The sequence below is a fragment of the Manis javanica genome, chromosome 11 (assembly GCF_040802235.1).
Source record: "Manis javanica isolate MJ-LG chromosome 11, MJ_LKY, whole genome shotgun sequence".
In the NCBI taxonomy this organism is placed as follows: Eukaryota; Metazoa; Chordata; class Mammalia; order Pholidota; family Manidae; genus Manis; species Manis javanica.
In genome coordinates this window covers 28,631,109-28,650,397 of record NC_133166.1, presented here as the reverse complement: position 1 = coordinate 28,650,397, position 19,289 = coordinate 28,631,109, and the positions used below count along the sequence as shown (strand labels likewise).

The window sequence follows — 19,289 nt, the reverse complement described above, 5'->3', positions numbered from 1 at the left end:
TACTGGTGTTGACAAAATTTCAGCTGCATTCATGACATTTTGCCTTATCTCTGGCATTTCTCGCTTTCCTCAATCATTTTCTCTGCCTGGGAGGGACACGAAGTCCTGACCAGCCTTTTCTGAGCTGCTATTGAGCAAGGACCACACTCGTGCTGTGTGCACATGTGTGCGGTAGCCTTGGGAGACCAAAAGCTGTGAAGGAAAGGTCAGTAGGAGACTGGGTCAAGGCAGGAAGTTGTAGGCAGGGGTTTCCCATGGCCAAGTTTCTGCTGTGTGCTTGAGCCCTTCAGGGATGGCCAAAGACCTCTCAAGCCCAGAAGAGTGGGGGGTCAAGTACAGACACAAGTGCACTGCTATTTCTCCCTCTGGTACATTTTGGATCTGGGTGCCCCAGGGACTGACAGAGTCTGGGGAGAGACCCTTGGGGGCCAGGAGGGTGGTAGGAAGGTGAGGCCTGGAGGTTGCAGGGTTGGTCAGTGGCAGAGCAGATCCTCAGCCCTCCCCGCATGGCAGGGCTGTGTCCAACCAGTCCTCTGCTTGGAAGTAACTGGTTTGAGTTCCTTCTGAAACTTCTAGGGCCAGCTGGTCTCTAACACTGCTTCTGTCTACCAGAAGAGGGCAAATGTTTTATGCTGAATGTTTTTACATCCAGAGCAGTGAGATCATGCACTGGAATAGTTTCAAGTGGGGGGCAGAAGTTTAGTTAATCTTCCTTCTTAGTGCTTAACCCCCAGTGCAGTTATAGCTTCAAGCCTGAAATCTGCCTTTCCCGAACTGACTTTACCTTGCCCCCTAGAGTCACAGGAAGTCATGAGCTCGTCCCTTGTTACATAAATGTCTTCCTCCACAAGGACCTGCCCTCCCCACATAAACATCGGGAGACTTGAAGACCATGCTGGGCCTTTTCTCTCTTCCAAGCCAGAAAAGGCACAACGGGGGCAGTGGGTCCCACTGAGGCTTCACACAGAGGAGCAGTGCTTTAAGAAAGCACCAGTGACAGCTACTTCTACACGGGCTCAGAAAGCTATTGTAATGGAGCCAAATGTCAACATTTTGTCTACCAGATAGGTTTACCTAAGTTTTCTGGCTTTATGGGACTCTTGGAAGTCCAGACATATCCCTTGGTCATCCTTTAAGTTCACTGTTTACAGTGTTGGAAATGCTGCCCACACTATAGAAGCCACTCCTTTCCCTCCCTCCTGTACCCCTCCTCTGGTCACATGCCAGTGTGCCTCCTGGCATCGTGTCGCCTGCTGAATGCATCTGGTTCACTGGCGGGGAGATGCTTTGGCAATTACACATATCCAAGGCAGCCAACGGGGCTGAGAATCGGTGTCAGGGGCGTGGGGGGGGCCTCTGGTCTTTCCCCATCTCTTGGTACCATCTTTCCCCAAAGTATCTTCCTAAGATCCGACCAGGGTGTTTCTTGTTCCACTGCCATTTCCATTTTGTTAAGGTACTTTAATTTCCTTCTCTATTCTTATAGGGGGTGTACTGAGAGGACTGGCACTGGAAAAAACACTGGAGAATCTCCTTCCCACCACCTCCCTGCCCAAGTTCAATGAGACAAGGTTGGAATTTTTCAAAAGGAGCATTTACTAGGAAACTAAAGGGAAACCAAACAGAACACAAGAGAACAGAGGCAGAGGTGCAGATGGTCTCAGGGGCTTCAGATTTATAACTGGCCTCTGGCCATAGCTGGACTGGCTAGGCAAAGCTTTCTAGACACAAAGCCATGTAGGCAGGCCTATTTGCTGCTGGTCCCTACAAAGCCACCTTCTGCTTCAAACAAGCAGCCAGTAATATACTCAGTACCCCAGGGCTACTCACTCTCTGGGCAAGAAGACCTTGAGGGCAAACAACAGGCATAGCTGCCCCACGATCTCCTAGCCAGGCTCCCAGTGCCAAGGACGTGCCCAAGTTTATTGGGATGGCTGCTTGATATCTAATGGGGCTGGTCTTATTTCTCTGGGACCATTCTGAGCTTATCTGCCTGGCTCTAGAGAGGATATCTCTGCTGACTCTCTTGCTGGCACTAGTCCTCATGCTTTGGTTCAAAACACTGGGACGGCAGACGATGTCTGAGTCAAGGATGATGAAAGAGAGTAGTAGGCAGGAAAGGCAGGAATAGGCAGAGGCCAACCTTCGGCCAAGAAAGTTGAATTCTTCTCATGTCATCAGACATAGGCAGGGCCTTGCGTTCTCTTGGATCCTGGTGGTCAAAAGCCAATCAGAGATGGAAATGGACTGGGCAGGCCAGGGAACATGTGAAGCTAGAGTGTAGTAACACTGTCTCGCACAACCAAAAGCCTCCATCCTTTTTAGATGTGACAGGGTAGTTTTTTGCACCAGGCAGCTGTGGCAACAAGAATTTTCTGAAGACATGCAATGACCCTGCTTCCACCCAGTTAGTCTCACACTGAAATGTTAATTCAAATGGATAATGAGCTTCCCAGGAAGGTCAACTACAATCCAAGTCTGGATTCCACTGCAAAGGGAATGTATGAAAGGGGAAATGCATCTTGGAGAACTGGCGCATAAGTGCGGGCAGAGTACTTTGCACCCAGAACAGGAGAGAGACTACCACTAGGTAACAGTGCTCCTCCCCTGGGTGCACTCAGGCCTTTGGTTTCAGTTCATGGAGGCAGAAGCAATGAGGACGAGAAGCAGAGCTGGCAGTGGGTTGGCAGAAGTGGTCACAAAGGAAGCTGAGCAATGAATGAGATACCTGGGAAGAGCCCTTGACTTTCATTCTTACAGATATTTCCACTCGCCAAGTGCTGTGAAAGTGATACATGTATCTAGAAGCGAAAAGGAAACCTGTCTGTGGCTTCCCACGGCTATGCCTCTGGGCTGTTGGATATGGAAATACTCCAGAAGGCTCTCAGGCCAAGAAGGCCCAAAAGTTGTGCCTTCCCTCAGGGGAGGGCTGTGTTACCTCTCCATCAACTCATACAATGGGACATCTATTTCTGAGGCTGTTCCCTCAGTGGATAAATATTCAGGGAAAAGGTATCCAGAATGCTTCTGCCATTGAGATGTATGCCTCTCTAACAGGGATGACAACGAACTTTCATTCTAATGCCAAACCAGTGGAAAGGAAGTGGCTGCTGGCTATCTGGAAAGCACTGTTGGGGATTTGACTCCTTAGAATCTGAGGTTAGCAGAAGAGAGGGCCATGGTACACTGGTACTCTCCGCCATGTGAATGGGAGGGGGCAGTGAATTTGCTGGAGATTTTCTTTAAATCCTTGCACTAGATTGCTCCAGGGGAATAGAATCTCATCCTATGGCCCTCCTCAGGCTATTCCTTGTTGGGCTGGAGTATGTCTTGGGGCAAAATGATTTTCTGGAGACAGTTATTAGCTCAAAGATAGTCCAGTGTGAATTAGATCTGCTGCCTATTTAGCACCTGGATATATTTTTAAATATTCCATCCTTCCAGGGCACTCAAGCAAATGGCATCCTGTCAGTGTGACGTTGCCAGGGCAGGTGCTGGGACCCCATCACCAAGGGCCTTATGTTAATCTCTGAGAGCCTTCGTACGCCAGGTACTCTCAGTCCTCTCACTGCACCAGTTGGTTTCTTCCATAGTCCGATCTTGGTTCTTGGCCGTGAGAGACGTGCTTCCCCTGCACATATCATCTTGGGCCACTGAAGATGGCTGACCATTCATGCTCACCAAACCCAGTCTGCAAAGAGGGCCAGTTATTGCTGTGGTTACAGCTCAGCGTTTGGTCACTGGAGTCTTCTGGGTGTTGCTGGATGGGAAAAATTACTGAAGATCTCTGTAAGATTGTTGTCCTACTGTGTCTTGGCACTAGTAGTCCTCTTACCCATAGTCATCGTTTCTGTACGAAGAAGAAACAAAAAGAATGCTTTGGTTTTCATCCATATTTTTAATATTTTTAATTTGGTGTACCAAACAAACAGGCACTGTGATAGATGCTGGGGGTACAGAACCCATGAGTAAGGCACATGCCCTGCTTTCAAAGGCCTCATAGGCAGAAATCACAACATGAGAAGCTGAGTAACAGATGTACATAAAATGCACAGGAGCTAAGCAGAGGGAAGGATGAACTTTGAAGGGATTGAGGGGGTCTACAGAGAGGATTCTGAGATAAAAGTCTTGAGCTGGGCCATTTAGGCTGAAAGGCATCCATCCATCAGGAGAGAAGGCAGGAGAGCCATTTTGGGCAGAAGGAACACCTGTGCCAGGGCACAGAAGCAGGAGGGGGCATATGGCACCTGGGAGGACTAGTGAGAGTCCAGTATGAGCCGGGGGGCAGGAGGAGGTGAGGCTGGGAGAACAGGGGGTCTGAGTGGTATGACCACCCTGTGAGGGCTGGGCTCTGTCAGTGGAGCCCCAGACTTCAAGCAGCAAGACTTCTTGTGTTTCACACTCAGCCCAGCATCAACTTAATTTAAACACAGGGCATCTTCCAGTGTAGATTAAGGGTATTATGCTGTAGTCATACGAAAATAACCAGAATCACTTCCATGGATATAGCAATAACAAAAAATACACACGTAAATATGGGAGAGCCGCAAGCATTCTTGAGCTGCACTATTTGGACTGCATTTCAAAGATCAAATGTTCACATGTGGGACTTTAACTTAGAGAAAGTAATAAAAACCATAGTGTACATGTACTGTAGAGGGAAAGCTGCATCTGACTGTAACCTTTGGTTCTGAAGTGTTTGCCTGAGAGTGGGTACACCAATACCCCTGGGAAAGGGGTGCTCCTTTCTGAGTCTAGGAGGAAAATGTGAATGGATATTTGCCTTATATTGTGATTCAAATAAACTTTCCCAAATCAGCTGATGCTCTGGAGCACCCTCTGAATGGCTCTACTTCCAACCCCACTACCCACATCAGGCAGGACCCTCCCTCAGCCCCTTCTCTCATCTGGGAGACTCACACCTGCAGGCCCAGCTTTGCCAGTCCCTGAGTCCTTCCTTATCAGGGAGGGCCAAGTGTCCACAGGCTCGGCCCCACCAATGATGCAGTCTGGAATCAGCTGTGCTATTAGTCAACTAGGCCAAGTGCCACATCCCTTCAGTTCTTAAGTACCTACTGTATGCCAGACACTAAGATATGAATTTTACAAATCCTTAAAAGAACCCTATGAGGTTCTTTACTAGAGGATGCAGAGCTGTAAAGAGATTAATTTGGCCAAAGCCATGTTGTTATTAAGCGTCAGAGGTGGGATTTGAACTCAAGACTTCTAATTTCAAAGTCTAAGCTTTAGCAATTACTTCATTCCTAAACTCACTCTTAGCAGTCCATTCTATATGTGTAAGCATCTGCCATGGCTTTCTAGACACTGTAAATCCAGACAGATGAGGTAATTTTAAGAAAACCTAGTCCAAGCCAGCAGGATGCAGCAGGTGTCTTATGCCACTTATGGCTTCCAACTTTCTCTGGATTCCTTTGGCTAGTGACCTGCATGTGTATCTCATTTGCCTTCTTGGTTCTATGCACAACCTCCATTTTTCCCCATTCTGACCTTAGTTTCACCTCTCCACTTGAGCAGTCCCCTCAGACTGCTTTGGGTAGAGCTCCCCCAAAGTTCCCAGCCTTAGAGACCGCCTTTGTATCTGGTTATGGCCTTATCTGAAACCTTGTTAGAGGGCTGGGCCAGGACCTCAGCCAATCTTCTGCCAGATCTTATGCCCAAGGGCACCATTACACCATGCTGCTGATGGCCAAATCATAGCCCAGGGCTGACTGCCTGCAAATTGAAGTTCCATGGCCAGGATCCTCAACTGATCCTAATCTACTTGCCCACTGTGCGTGTGCAATGATGCAATACTTGGCAGGTGCAAGCTTGCATACCTTTTGGCGATAAGCCATTCTTGCCTATGTTGCTATATAAAGAGATTTGCCCAGTGCTCGCAGAGAGCCTGGAGCAGAGGTAGAGGTAGAGATGGACTTGCTGCATGCAGACTTGCTTGACTTATCATCATGAGATGAAGCTTGATGTAAGACCTTTAACCCCCAAATGTTCTGTTTTTATTTTTCAGTCTCACTAAAATCCAGAGTGAACTTGCTCGAAGCTGGGAACCTGCTCTGGCCTGGAGCTACACTGTCATAAATGGGCTTTGCTCACTTGATGAGTATCCTTGCATATGCAGTGAGCTGGAATCAAGCTTAGCCCCTGGAAATACTGTGGAGTGGCCTACTGCTTTCCCCCTTCTTTAGCTGGGTTTGTTTTCTGGGCCCTCATCTTGCCTGATTCTAGCATCCTTTGTTTTCCTGCTCCAGACAGTGCCACTAGGGCCCCAGGATGCTTTTAGTCTACCAGTGCATAAGGTGACAGGATAAAGGAGTTTCAGTATGTCCGGCAGAGTGGTGGCATCATCCCTACCAGAGGTTTGCAAGAGAAGCTTCTTGGAAACAAACTTCTCCTAGAAAGCCATGTACATAAGTCAGGTGTGTAAAAAGTAGTTTGGTCATTCCAGGAGAAGGGCAATTTTGAGCATGGCATGGGGGAGCTGTGCTGTGGCAACCCTTTTTGTCTGTCTTTTGTGTAGAGGACGACTGGAAAACTCAACCAAACAAACAAAACAAAAAGACTCTTATAAGCTAATGGGCTGCTTTCCAGCCAGAACTTCTGTAAAATGAGGTATAAGGGAAGATTTTCCTGTAGTTAAGAAGGGCACTGACCCAGCGTGATTTAGGTGCGGGGTGTAGATACAGTGGTGGTCAAGCACTGGTGGCCAGGAGGCTGGCCCAGTTGTTTCCAGTGCTGGCCAGGGCCCATTTCAGCAGGCAGGAACAGCAGTGTCCTTGTTATCAGACCTAGTGGCCTCCCAGGCAGCACCAGAGGTTGGAAGGTATCAGAACTTCAGTGGCATCATCAGGAAGTGGTTGTTACAATCATATCTGAACAGAGGGAATTTAAGCAAATTCAATTAGCCTAAGACACATGGATCTGATTTGAATTAAACTGAATTGAAACCAAAGATGAGAACTGTCTCTATGAAAAGTGTAATGCAGAGCGACATTTTGATCACAAAAATGACAGGTGATGTGAGACAGGCCATGGTAACCAACCCCAAATTAAGAACATGAAAAGACTGGGTGGATTATTAGATAATATCTTCCTGTGAATGTGAAAGTGGGTTTGGATTACGGGAAATATCTAAGGGCTTTGAACTAACAAGTTTGTCAAAAATTGAAGTGATGTATTACATGAGTCAATCTTATACATGCCTATTTTTAAACTTGTATTTTAAATGATTCAAAAAGCATAAAAATCTTAAGATTTTATTCACTATTATTTAGCACAGCTTTGCAAGTATATGAGGAAACTGCCCTACCTGCTTAGAATTAGCTTCTCCCTTTCCTCAAAGAGGGCATTCTTTATTCCCACTCGCCCTCTTAAGAATCAGTATGTTGAAGAAATACGGCAGTGTGCATGTAACTACACTGTCATTCAGGAGACTGGAGCAATAGCATGGAAAATGAAAGTCCATTTGGGTAATAACTATGACTTATTGAGCATGCAAGCACCCTATGCTATCCTAAGACTTTTGCATAGCTTATTCTCACTGAATATTTGCCTTGACCACCTGTGATGGATATTACAACTATATTTTTTACAGAGGTAATTGAGTCTCAGAAAGGCCATATTGCAAGCAGAGTAAATGGTAGAGCCAGAATCTGCCATCGTGTGTTTATGTATCCAAAGGTATGCTCTTAAATTCTATGTCCAGGATGGCCATTTATTGGACCCTGGATGCCAACTCCATCACGGCTCCTTTCTAAAGAGGATTCACAGTTCGGAAAAGAATTCTAAACAGTCCAGACTTCATAGGAAAGTGCATTGAGATCCACTGTAAGTCAAATTTGAGGGGAAGGGTGCAGCACGTGTGAAATGCAGACGTCAGTGAGGTGGGTTCATCAGAAATAAGTGAGAAGCAAGGGCTATAAGTGAGGTGTCATTCCAAAGGTAAGAATACTGCCTCGGTTTTCTAGATGAAGGGGCAAATTCAGAAATTGCTGGAAGGCAAAACTTACTCTACCTGAAGAAGTTAGGTGGTGGATAGTTAGAGTTTGTTAATTCAGGTTAACAATTAACTACATTTGTTCAATAATTCATCCAACATTTACCGAGCACCAGGCACACACGATGTCCGTTAGAAATACAAAGATGACAAATGTACATCCTACTCTGAAAGAGCTCACAGCTGTCAGAAAAGGCGAGAGAATCAAGGATGAGAAAGAACAGGGAGTAAATGAAGTCTCATCAGGAAGCTTACTGTAACTGCTGTGTGTGTGTGTGTGTGTGCATGCACACACGTGCATGTGTGCATGCATATGCACACACAGAATTCCATTTACCTAAATGAGGATGAAAAGGAAAAAAGTTATGATTAAAAAACTGAGTAAGGAAGAAGGTTGAAAGACTCCTAGGATACACGATGCACTGAACTGTGAAATGAAATTCCACTTAATAAGCTTGGGGTGTCTCCCACCAACAATATAGCCAGCAGGAGCCAATCACCAATCATAAGGACTTGCCTTGTTAATGCATAGCTCTGGTGAAATTCCCCTGGGAGGCAACCCAGCATGCCCTGTCCCATATCTGTACGGTTATCGTACTTTTGCAGCTTGGGACTCAGACCTCTGAATGGCCACCTAATGGCAGCTGCCACAAAGTAAAGGGGACTTGAAGCTTATAATTCTGTTTCTGTCATTTGGAAAAGTAACTTTGTAACACCAGAGAAATCTAATGAATAAGAATCACAAATGACTAAGTATTGATGCTTTTGTGTAAATCATATTTATTTGAGTGCAATAGCACATTTTGTTATCACAATTCTGCTGTTTAGGTTTTTAAGGTAAATGATTAATGCTATAATACAGTAGAAAAGTGCTAGGTTTATGATTTCAATGGATATATTTAGGATAACTTATGTTTAGGATAACTAAGTTTACAGTCAACATTGAAATGGTTAGGAAGATCCAAATACTAAATTTATAAATTTGATTTTTAAGATGTTGAAATGCTTAAGGGAATTTAATCAAAATGTGTAAGATTTTACTTATTAGCATTATAAGAGTTCACAGTATGTGAGAACAATTTTAACACCTACTGTGACAGATGTTTGAAGTACTTTATGCAATCACATTTTAAATTTCTGAATTTAGTCTGAAATGTTTAAGGCAACTAAGTCAATCAATTGCTTAAATAGTGCTTAAATATTAGAATTTTATTTGCTAGATTAATAAGGTTTTTTTCCTTTGTTTGAAATGTTTAGAGAATTTGATTAAGTGTGAAATTGATGTTTAGAAGTTTAGGGAAGTTTAATCTGTCAAATTAATGAGCTAATTGAAAATTAAGCAAAGAACAAGTGAAAATGACTGTTTCAATTTCAAAACAAAATGATTGGATTTGTAAATCATTATAATAGTTAGCATTACACAGCATTTAGTGTGCACTCTTCTAAGAATACTACATATATTAGTTTACTCCACACCATAATTCTCAGAGGTAGGAATTGTTATTATCTCCACTTTACAGATGAGGAAATAGAAGTACAGCAATGTTGAATAAATGACTGCTTACCAAGTGCTATGGACTAAATTGTGTATCCCCAAATTCATGTTGAAACCCTAACTTTTACTGTGATGGTATTTTGCAGATGGGGCCTTTGCAAGAAAATTAGGATTAGATGAGGTCAGGAGGGTGGGGTCCTTGTGATGGTATTAGTGCCATTATATGAAGAGAACCCAAGAGCTAGTGTTCTTCCTTCCCAAACTCCCTTTCTCTCCACCCACCCTGTGAGGACACAGTGCGACAGCAGCCATCTACAAACCATGAAGAGTCCTCACCAGAACACAACTATGCTGGTAACCTGATCTCCGACTTCCAGTCTCCAGCACTGTGAGAATACATTTCTGTGTTTAAGTAGTCTGTGGTATTTTGTTATGAAGTCTTAGGAAACTAATACACCACAGACTGGGTGGCTTAAACAACAGAAATATATTCTCTTATAGTTCTGGAGGCTACAAGTTTAAAATCAAGGTGTCAGTGGGACCATGCTCCTTCTGAAGGCTCTAGGTTAGAATCCTTCCATGCCTCTTCCTAGCTTCTGGTGGTTGCTGGCAACCCTTTGCTTCCCTTGGCTTATAGTTGTGATACTTCAATTCCTGCCTCATCATCACATTGCATTCTCCCTGTGTGTCTCTGTGTCTTCATACGGTCTCCTTATAAGGACACATGTCATTGTATTTAGGGTCCACTCTAGTCTGGTATGACCTCATTTTAATTAAATATATCTGCAGACTCTATTTCCAAATAAGGTCACACACTGAGGTTCTGTGTAGGTAAGAATTTCAGGGAGACATTATTTAACCTAGTATCCCATTTTCACTAATACCTAGCACATTGATAAATCCAGGGTCAATTGTCAGTCCTCATCTCATTTGACCTATTGACAGCAGCTGACAGATCAGATCATTCCCTTCTGGAAAAAAAAATTCTTCTCCCTTGTCTTTGGACACTGTTCTTGGTTTTAATACTTCAGTGACTTTCCCTTTTTCAGTCTCTATTGGTTTCTCTTCTTTTCCCTACCTTTAAGTGTTGGGTGGTCCCAGTTTTTAGTCCATGGACCTCTTCTCTTCTCCATTTACATTTCAACCATCTTTACAATTACAGCTTGACCTTTCTCTGGAACTCTAGATTTCTGCATCTAAATGCCACTTGAGCCAATAGAAGCTTCAAATGTAGTACATCCAACTTCTGGTTGCCCTGCACAGGGACTCCATCTCTGCCCCTTCAGTTTCTCAGGCTCCAAACACTGGTGTCATCCTTCACTTCTGTCATACCCTAATGGGATCTGGAAATTCTATTAGGTCTCCTTCCAAAATATGTCCAGAATATAACATCTCACCATACCTCTACTTCTACACTAATCCAAGCTTGAATTTTTTCCCTCTGGATGATAGTTGTAAACTCTTAATGGATCTCTTTCTACTTTCACCTTTGCTCTGTAAGTCTACTCTTAACACAGAACCAGAGGGATCAGTGATAACCTCAGATCATGTCATGCCTCTCTTTGAAATCCTGCAATGGGTTCCTGTTGAACTCAGAGTACTAACCAAAGTCCTTATGAAGATCTACTGGGTTCTGTGTAAGTTGAGCCCCGCCTACCCTGTGAATTTCCTGGCTCATCTCCTATTACCCTCCCTCTCACTTACTCTGCATCCCCCACACTGCCCTCCTCACTGTTCCTTTACAAACTTTCTTAAGGCATTTGTATTGGCTGTGCCACCAGTCTGCATATACACTTGCCTTTCTCTGTCATCTCCTTCGAGTGTCTGCACAAACGTTTCAATTTTCTGTGAGGTCTACACTCCCTCTGTTAAAATCACTCCTGCCCCTCTAAGAATACCAACAACCATCAACCAATCAACAAAAGCACCAGTACCACACTTCTGATTCCCCTTACTTGTTCTATTTTTCCTAGTACCTATTACATATTCCTAGTACATATTACATAATATGCTGTTTTACAATGTTTGTCTTCCATCTTTCTCACTAAGATGTTAGCTCCACTAGGGCAAGAATTTTTGTCTATTTTTTTCTCACAGATGTACACCTATAAGAGATACTCAGTATCTGTTGGTGAATAAAATACATGATTGAATCCTCCATTTCCCTCTGAAAAGTGATTGTTTTAAAGGAAACTTTATTGACCATTACCTGAACAGAATAAGTAATGCAGATAATGCAAAGATACATCTTGAAAGATTGCTGAAAAAAGCAGCCAGCCTGGTGATTTCAAGCATGAAGGAATTCTGAGCATTTAGGAAGAAATGGTCATAGGTCTCCCAAATGTTTTAAATTAAGATGACTCTCTCACAGAGACCTTTATGAGAAATGTCTGGGCTTTTGTGTTGTCACAAATCTCACCTGAGACAATGACCGTGTACTTGACTACACTGTCTCAACTCTCATGGGGTTTGCCCTGCACTTGGAGAACTGAGTCCTGGAAGGAAGGTAGAGCTCACTTAGTCCTCAAGAAAATGGAGCTTCTTTGGCTTTCAAAGCTAGCACTGGGTTACTTTTTTATATTAATAGAACTGCTATGCCTGTGGATTTGAAAATATGACAAGCACAGTCCATCTAACAAATCGGCAATCATTCTCCAAGTTGGAAGTTAGAAGAATTTGCAATTCTATCTAACCAGGATTTATTTAATGCTGACTTTGTGCCAGGCATTTTGCCAGGACAGATCATACAATGATGAATAACTCCCTCTGTCCTCCAGGAGCCCTTGGCTGTGCTGTGGATGACACAGACACACATAATATCAAGTGGCATCAAATGCCATGTTAGGGGTAGGCACAGGGTACAAAGGGAAGAGAACATAGACAAGAGACACTTAACTCATAGTAGGAGGATCTTCAGAATGTTTCCTGAAGAAGATGGCAACTGATCATATGCTTATAAGAATGAGCTGGATTTAGTCAAGCTAATAGGGGTAGAAAGGACAGTCCAAGAAGTTGAAATGAGAGCAAGGGCACAGGGGCAAAGAAAAAGCATGGTGTAGACCTCCAATAATTGGGCCTCAACATAAAGTGCAAGGAGGAGAGGGAGGCAGGGTCCCAGAGGATCTTTAATGCCAAGGTAGGGCACCTGATCTTGATCTTGTTTTGGACAAAGGTTGTTATTGAGGGATTTTTAAGAAGGGGAGGAGTACGGTCAGATTTGCATTTTAGGATTTGGCCCCTGGACACAGTGTAGAGAGTGGATTGAAAATCAGGAGAGTAGGGAAGCCAGAGCAGAGTGACATGCAGAGCTGCTGGGGATCCTCTTTGCTTTAACAGTCCTCATTCCCCCTGTGCCTGTGAAGTGTGGTCAGTGGAGATGGGGAGGAGGTAGCTGGCTTTGGCTCCAGAGACTCTATCTGGCCAGTCCCCAAACAGGACTAGAGTGTTTAAATTCAGCATTTCTTCAAAAGGGACAAGGGGAGCTCTGAAAAATAACAAAAGAGCTGCAAATATAAATACCACAGAGATCAGGAATGGAGTCATGTATCTACCTCCCAACTCCCAGATGACCCTAAACATCAGTGCAGAACAAAATGGATGCCAGATCTATTCACTTGTAAACTTGACTTCAGGATATTACCAATACCACTATGGATGGTGGGCATTTTCTGGCAACAGAGCGAGACCCCAGGGTCCCCTAGATCTCATTTGCCTGATATGAGGGAGGCACCAGAGGGAGATGCGCCCAGCCTGCTTCACGTGTGGGTAAGTTTCATCTGTCCTTTGATGCTGCCATCCACTGAGAGGAGCCATGTGCAAACTGCGTATGTCTTAATCCTCCCTTGGGCATTCTCACATTGATGGGTTCCCTTCTGCCGGGCAACTATCACATGTGAAAACTTCTCTACGGACCACAGAGGAAAGGCTTAATCAGCATTTGTAGCAGAGGTCGGCAATGAGCCCAAATCAGCTAAATACATCATTTCAGTGAATAATGAAGGACTCTACTTTTCACCACGGGGAGGAGACACAGTCTCAGATCTCCTGGCATTCACAGCCAAGGGAGAAGACAGACGGCTCTTACTGACCATACAGGTGCGCCTCGGCAGTACTGCTGGTTTGGTTCCAGACCACTGCAACAAAGTGAATACTGCAGTAAGCTAAGTTGAATGAATTTTTTGGTTTCCCAGTGCATATAAAGGTTATGTTTACACTACACTATAGTCTATTAAATGTAAAACAGCATTCTAAAAGAATGTACACACCTAAACTAAAAAATAGTTTATTACTAAAAAATGCTAACCATCATCTGAGCTTTCAGTGAGTTGTAATCTTTTTGCCGGTGGAGGATCTTGCCTCACTGTTGATGGCTGCTGACTCAACAGGGTGGCAATTTCTTAAAATAATAAACAATGAAGTTTGCAATTGACTCCTCCTTTCATAAATGATTTCTCTGTAGCATGTGATGTTTGATAACATTTTACCCACAGTAGAACTTCTCTCAAAACTGGAGTCAACCCTCTTAAACCCTACTGCTGCTGTTTTACCAACTAAGTTTATTTAATATTCTAAATCCTTTGTTGTCATTTCAACAATCTTCACAGCATCCTCACCAGGAGTAGATGTCATCTCAAGAAATCACTTTCTTTGCCCACCTGTAAGAAGCAACTCCTCATCTGTTAAAGTTTCATCATGAGATTGTAGCAATCCAGTCACATCTTCAGGCTCCACTTCAAATTCTAGTTCTCTTGCTACTTCCACATCTGTAGTTACTTTCTCTACTGAAGCCTTGAACCCCTCAAAGTCATCCATGAAGGTTGGAATCAGCTTCTTCTATACTCTTCTTAATATAATCTTCTCTATACACCTATTAATATTGATACTTTGACCTCTTCCCATGAGTAATGACTATTCTTAATGGCATCTAAAATGGTGAATCCTTTTCAGAGGTTTCCAATTAACTTAGCTCAGATCATCAGAGGAATGTTTATGGCAGCTATAGCCTTACAGATGTATTTTTTAAATAAGACTTGAAAATTAAAATGACTTATTGATCTATGGGCTGCAGAATGGATGTTGGGTTAGCAGGCATGAAAACAACATTCATCTCATTGTCCATCTCCATCAGAGCTCTTGGGTGAGCAGATGCATTGTTAACGAGCAGTCATATTTGGAAAGAAGTCTTTTCTCCTGAGCAGTAAGTTCTCAAGAGTGGGCTTAAAATATTCAGTGAACCATGTTATAAACAAATGTGCTGTTGACAAGGCTTTGTTGTTCTACTTATAGAGCACAGGTAGCATAGATTTAATATTATTCTTAAGGACCCTAGGGTTTTCAGAATGGTAAGTGAGCACTGGCTTCAACTTAAAGTCACAAGTTGCATTAGCCCTTAACAAGAGTCAGCCTGTCCTTGGAATCTTTGAAGTCAGACATTAACTCTAGGTATAAAAGTCCTAGATGGCATCTCTTCCAATAGAAGGCTGTTTCATCTACATTAAAATTCTTTTGCTTAGTATAGCATGGAGAAGACAAGTAGTGATTCTATAGCATCTTACTGCACTGATGGACAGTGACTATAATGGGGTATGGTGGGGAATTGATAATGGGGGGTTATCTAGTAACCACAATGTTGCTCATGTGATTGTATATTAATGATACCAAAATACAAAAATAATAATCCTAAAAATAAAACTCTGTTGCTTAGTGTAGCCACCCTCATTCATGATCTCAGCTAGGTCTTCTGGGTAACCTGTGGCAGCTCTACATCAGCCCTTGCTCTCACCTGGCACTTTTATGATATGGAGATGGCTTATTTCTTTAAACTTCATGAACCAACCTCTACTAGCTTCAAACTTTTCTTCTGCAGCCTCCTGATCTCCTTCAGCCTTCACAGAATGGAAGAGTTAGGGCCTGGCTCTGGATTAGGCTTTGGCTTATGGGGATGTTGTGGCTGGTTTGATCCATCCAGATCACTAAAACTTTGTCCACATCAGCAATAAGGCTCTTCTTATGATTTGTATGTTCACTGGAGTAGCACTTTTAGTTTCCTTCAGGAGCTTTTCCTTTGCATTCACAACTTGGCTCCTGGTGCAGGAGGTCTAGCCTTTGGCCTGCCTCAGTTTTTGACATGTCTTCCTCACGCAGCTTAATCATTTCTAGCTTTTGATTGAAAGTGAGAGACGTGTGCGTCTCCCTTTCACTTGAACACTTAGAGGCCATTGTAGGGTTATTAACTGGCCTAATTTCAGTATTATTGTGTCTCAGAGATTAGGGAGGCCCAAGGAGAGGAAGAGGGACAGGGGGACAGCTGGTTGGTGGAGCAGACAGAACACACACATTTAGCTGTTAAATTCTCTGTCTTACATGGGTGCAGCTGGTGGTGTCCCAAACTATTACAATAGTAACATCAAAGACTGAGAATTATCAATATGTGACACAAGACGTGAAGTGAGCAAATGCTGTTGGAAAAATGGAGCCTTTAGACTTGCTTGATGCAGGGTTGCCACAAACCTTCATAAAAAATCGTAGTATCTATGAAGTGCAACAAAATGAGGTATGTCTATAAAGCAAAAGCTAGGGTAGTAAGTGGTCAGTGTGAATCACAAAGTATCATGGGATTATTTCATGCTAGGTGGGGTGTAGTTCATTGAAGACTTCCCAGAGGAAGTGGCACTAAAACTGAATCCTGAAGATTTTATAGGGTTTATATGGTGAGAAGAAAGGCATTCCAGGTTGAGGAAGCATCAGGAGAAAAGACACAAAATAGAAAATTAACTTAGGAAATATAAACACATATGGTCAGCCAATGGACACTTCTGACGGAGGGGAGACCTGGTGAAAATCTGAGTTCTCCTTCCTAACTATGTGGCTTAGAATGAGGAGGAAATCACTCCCACAGACCACCTGAAGGGGAGATGACAGGCCCTGGGTGACCTCCTTCTTGGGCACCTGATGGGATGAGCCTTACCCAACGGCGTGGCAATACCCACTTCAGCAGATATGACCCAGGAGATGATCTTTCGTGGCCAGGGTTTACAAAGACCAAAGAAAACAGCAGTGGAATTTGAGGCCTATTGTGATACCATTAGGATAAAATACTGACTGCGTGATGGCCTCAAGCAGGAGTTTGCAGCCCACCACCCCAGGCCCTTCATGATCTCCTTTCCCTTTTTCAAGTGTGATTTAATGGATGCATTTTTCCTTAACCTGGGAAGAGGTTTCTGAATTGGTTTAAACATTGGGATGTAGTTGCACATGTCTGTCAGATTGAACAGGACTTTGTTTTGAAAAGTCAATTAACTATGTTATAATTTTTTAAACATATAATGTTTTCAGCTTACGTTTCTCTGAAAGAGACAGAAATAGAGATCCTTACATGTGTTTGTTGTTGGAAAAGAGGCTTTGACACAGAAATGTTCTCTTCCCCAGAGGTTTAGAGGCTTATATTGATATGAGTTATTAATAATATCAACATTTTTGGTACTATTCCCATTATTAGGCTTTCATCTAAAAAATTCTTACAATGTTAAAAAACAAAACACTTAACAACACAATTAATTTTCTTCTTTTCTGACTATCTGCTCTCTCCTAAAAAATATGACCGAGGCCATGACAGTCTCTCTCTGCAATGTGTTATCACTGGCCTTTGTGTGGTTATGCACGGGAACACCCCACAGGCATGCTCATCACTTGCTGCGTGGAGAGACTGTGAACTGCAGCTTCCTGCTTCTGCTCAGCCTGGCTCCCAGCTGAAGGACCCCCGAAGGACAGTTAGTGCGGCCCTGGGAGAGTAGCTGTTTGGGGGCAACTGGGGGCATAGATTATCCAAAGTAAACCCTGATCCCGCCTTAGCCTGGGATGCTGACATCATAAGAGGCTGTCCTATTCTGCGTAATGATGGAAAGGGTCTTCCTTGCAGGGAGTTTCCTACTGGCAGGGACAATAAGGATATGAGTGGATAGTCATTCCCTGGTTAGAATTTTCAGCTTCACAGTGTTTTGGTAATCAGTCATGTCCCCACCCTTAGGAAAGCTTTCTTAACTGCTACAGCCTGGCACGAGGTGTGCTTTGGGAAGCTGAGGTATGGCTGTGTGCACTGCAGACTAAGTAGCTCAGGAGAGACTGGTGGCTGGAGGGCAGTTCTGAGGCCTCCAGAGCTGACCAGCCGTCGGATGTGTGAGCCTCATAGGCAAACACACTTCGGGGAATCGCTGGGCAGTGTGGGGGGAGGAAATCTACTAGGGCAGTCACAAAGGGTAGGGCTCAGATCAGGTGGGACCTGAGGACCTTGAACTTTCATCAAGGGGTGGGAATAAGAGGGTGAGGGAGAAAAGTGGGTGCAGCAAGGCCCCAGAAGGGCAGCCCAGCTTGGATGAGTTAGGGATGGGCGTCACCTGTGGGAAAGCTGGGCTCTCCTGGCTCTGCTGAGCATACCTGGCCTGTCAGACAAGGTGAGCCCGCAGAGGGGACTGGCCAAGATGACTGAGCTCAATGCCCTCTTAGGGGGGCACTTCTGCTGAGGGGTGGGTGCCCAGGATCTCAGAAGCAGCCCCCCTTTACCCTGACCCTGACCTCCCAGGATTCATGCACCCAGGCACATCCACTTCCACGCTGCTCTTCCCAGGTCTGGCTCTGCTATGGCTTCTTGTTCCAGGTGTCTGTTCAGGGTCACTGCTCTGCCCCCCGCCCCCACCTTCAGTTCACAGCTCTCATATCTCCCTGTTGCGTTCTCATCCTCAAATGTACCACGACCCATTTTCCATTTGCTTGTGTGTGGTTTGTCTGTGCCCTTCCTCCAGAATGCAAGCTCACTTTTCTCCCAGCTCCTTGCTCAGCCGCCATGCACCCTCAGGGCCTGGAATAGCATGTGACCCACGGCAGGTGCTGAATGAGCACTGGCTGAGTGCACGTGTGTGTGCAGGGATCAGACAACTGAAGACTGTCATGGGGACTGATGATACATATGCCGATGGCCAGCCCTGGGGCTCAGGGGCACACAGTTTGCATGTCTTGCCAGCTCACACAGACAATAGCCCCTCATCTGCAGTGTCCCAGCCCACCCTCCCCCCAAGCAGTGTGTCCTGGGGGTCATGTTATAAGACATGGCTCGCTCTTATCCCCTCTCCACACCCCACTGTGTCTGCTCTCTGGACCAAGGGTGTGGACCCATCCAAGATGCGGAAGCAAAAGGTCCTTCTTTGGGAAAATGAGGAAGGGAAAGTGGGGGAAGGAGAGAAGTGATAATTTAGGGAGAGAGAGAGAGAGACAGAAACAGAGAGAGGGAGGGAGGGAGGGAAGAAGAGAAATGTAGTAAAAGTGAAAACAGGAGAGAGTAGAGTGACGTGGAAAGTATATGTTGTCTGACTTCCTAAAAGTTTCCATTTACCTGCCTCACTCCTTCCTGGAGCCGACATATATTTCTGCCCTTGAATTCCAGGAAACTTCCCTCTCTATCAAAAAAGCCCAAACTAGTTCTATTTGGTTTCTGTTACCTAGAATTAGGATCAACTGAGGCAGAGGCACTGGCCGTGGGCACCACCCCATTGCCTGAGGCTCGTGAGGCGGCCCAGGCACTGCCGAGTCCGAAGTCAGGCGGCTGGGAGCAGCAGGAGCCCAGCCCCCGCTCTCGGGGCCGGGTGTGATTCACGAAGCCTGGAGCCGGATGCAGCTTGCAGAGCCACACTGTCACCTCAGGTCCCAGTGCCACCTGTGTGCACCAGGTCGGCCCTATCCTGAGACCTAACTGGTCTCAGCTCCAGGCTACAGCTTTTGCAAGAGCCACTG

At 44.6% G+C, this 19,289-nt stretch overlaps 1 protein-coding gene across 3 annotated transcripts in view; it reads right to left on the bottom strand.

The window, feature by feature from the left end:
* Window positions 1–1,572: 1,572 nt before the first annotated feature.
* Window positions 1,573–19,289, bottom strand: part of SYT9 (synaptotagmin 9) — a 211,533-nt gene continuing 193,816 nt past the window's right edge. For 2 of the 3 annotated variants that reach the window (XR_005063423.2, XM_037026353.2), the window contains exon 7: window positions 1,573–3,850. Coding sequence is in view for 2 of the 3 variants with exons in the window: in XM_037026353.2 (XP_036882248.1) it covers window positions 3,842–3,850 (9 nt within the window). In the remaining variant the exon portion in view is untranslated. Of the gene's footprint in view, window positions 3,851–6,082; window positions 6,888–19,289 lie in introns of those variants that run through there. The other variant, XM_073216112.1, reaches the window with a different exon arrangement.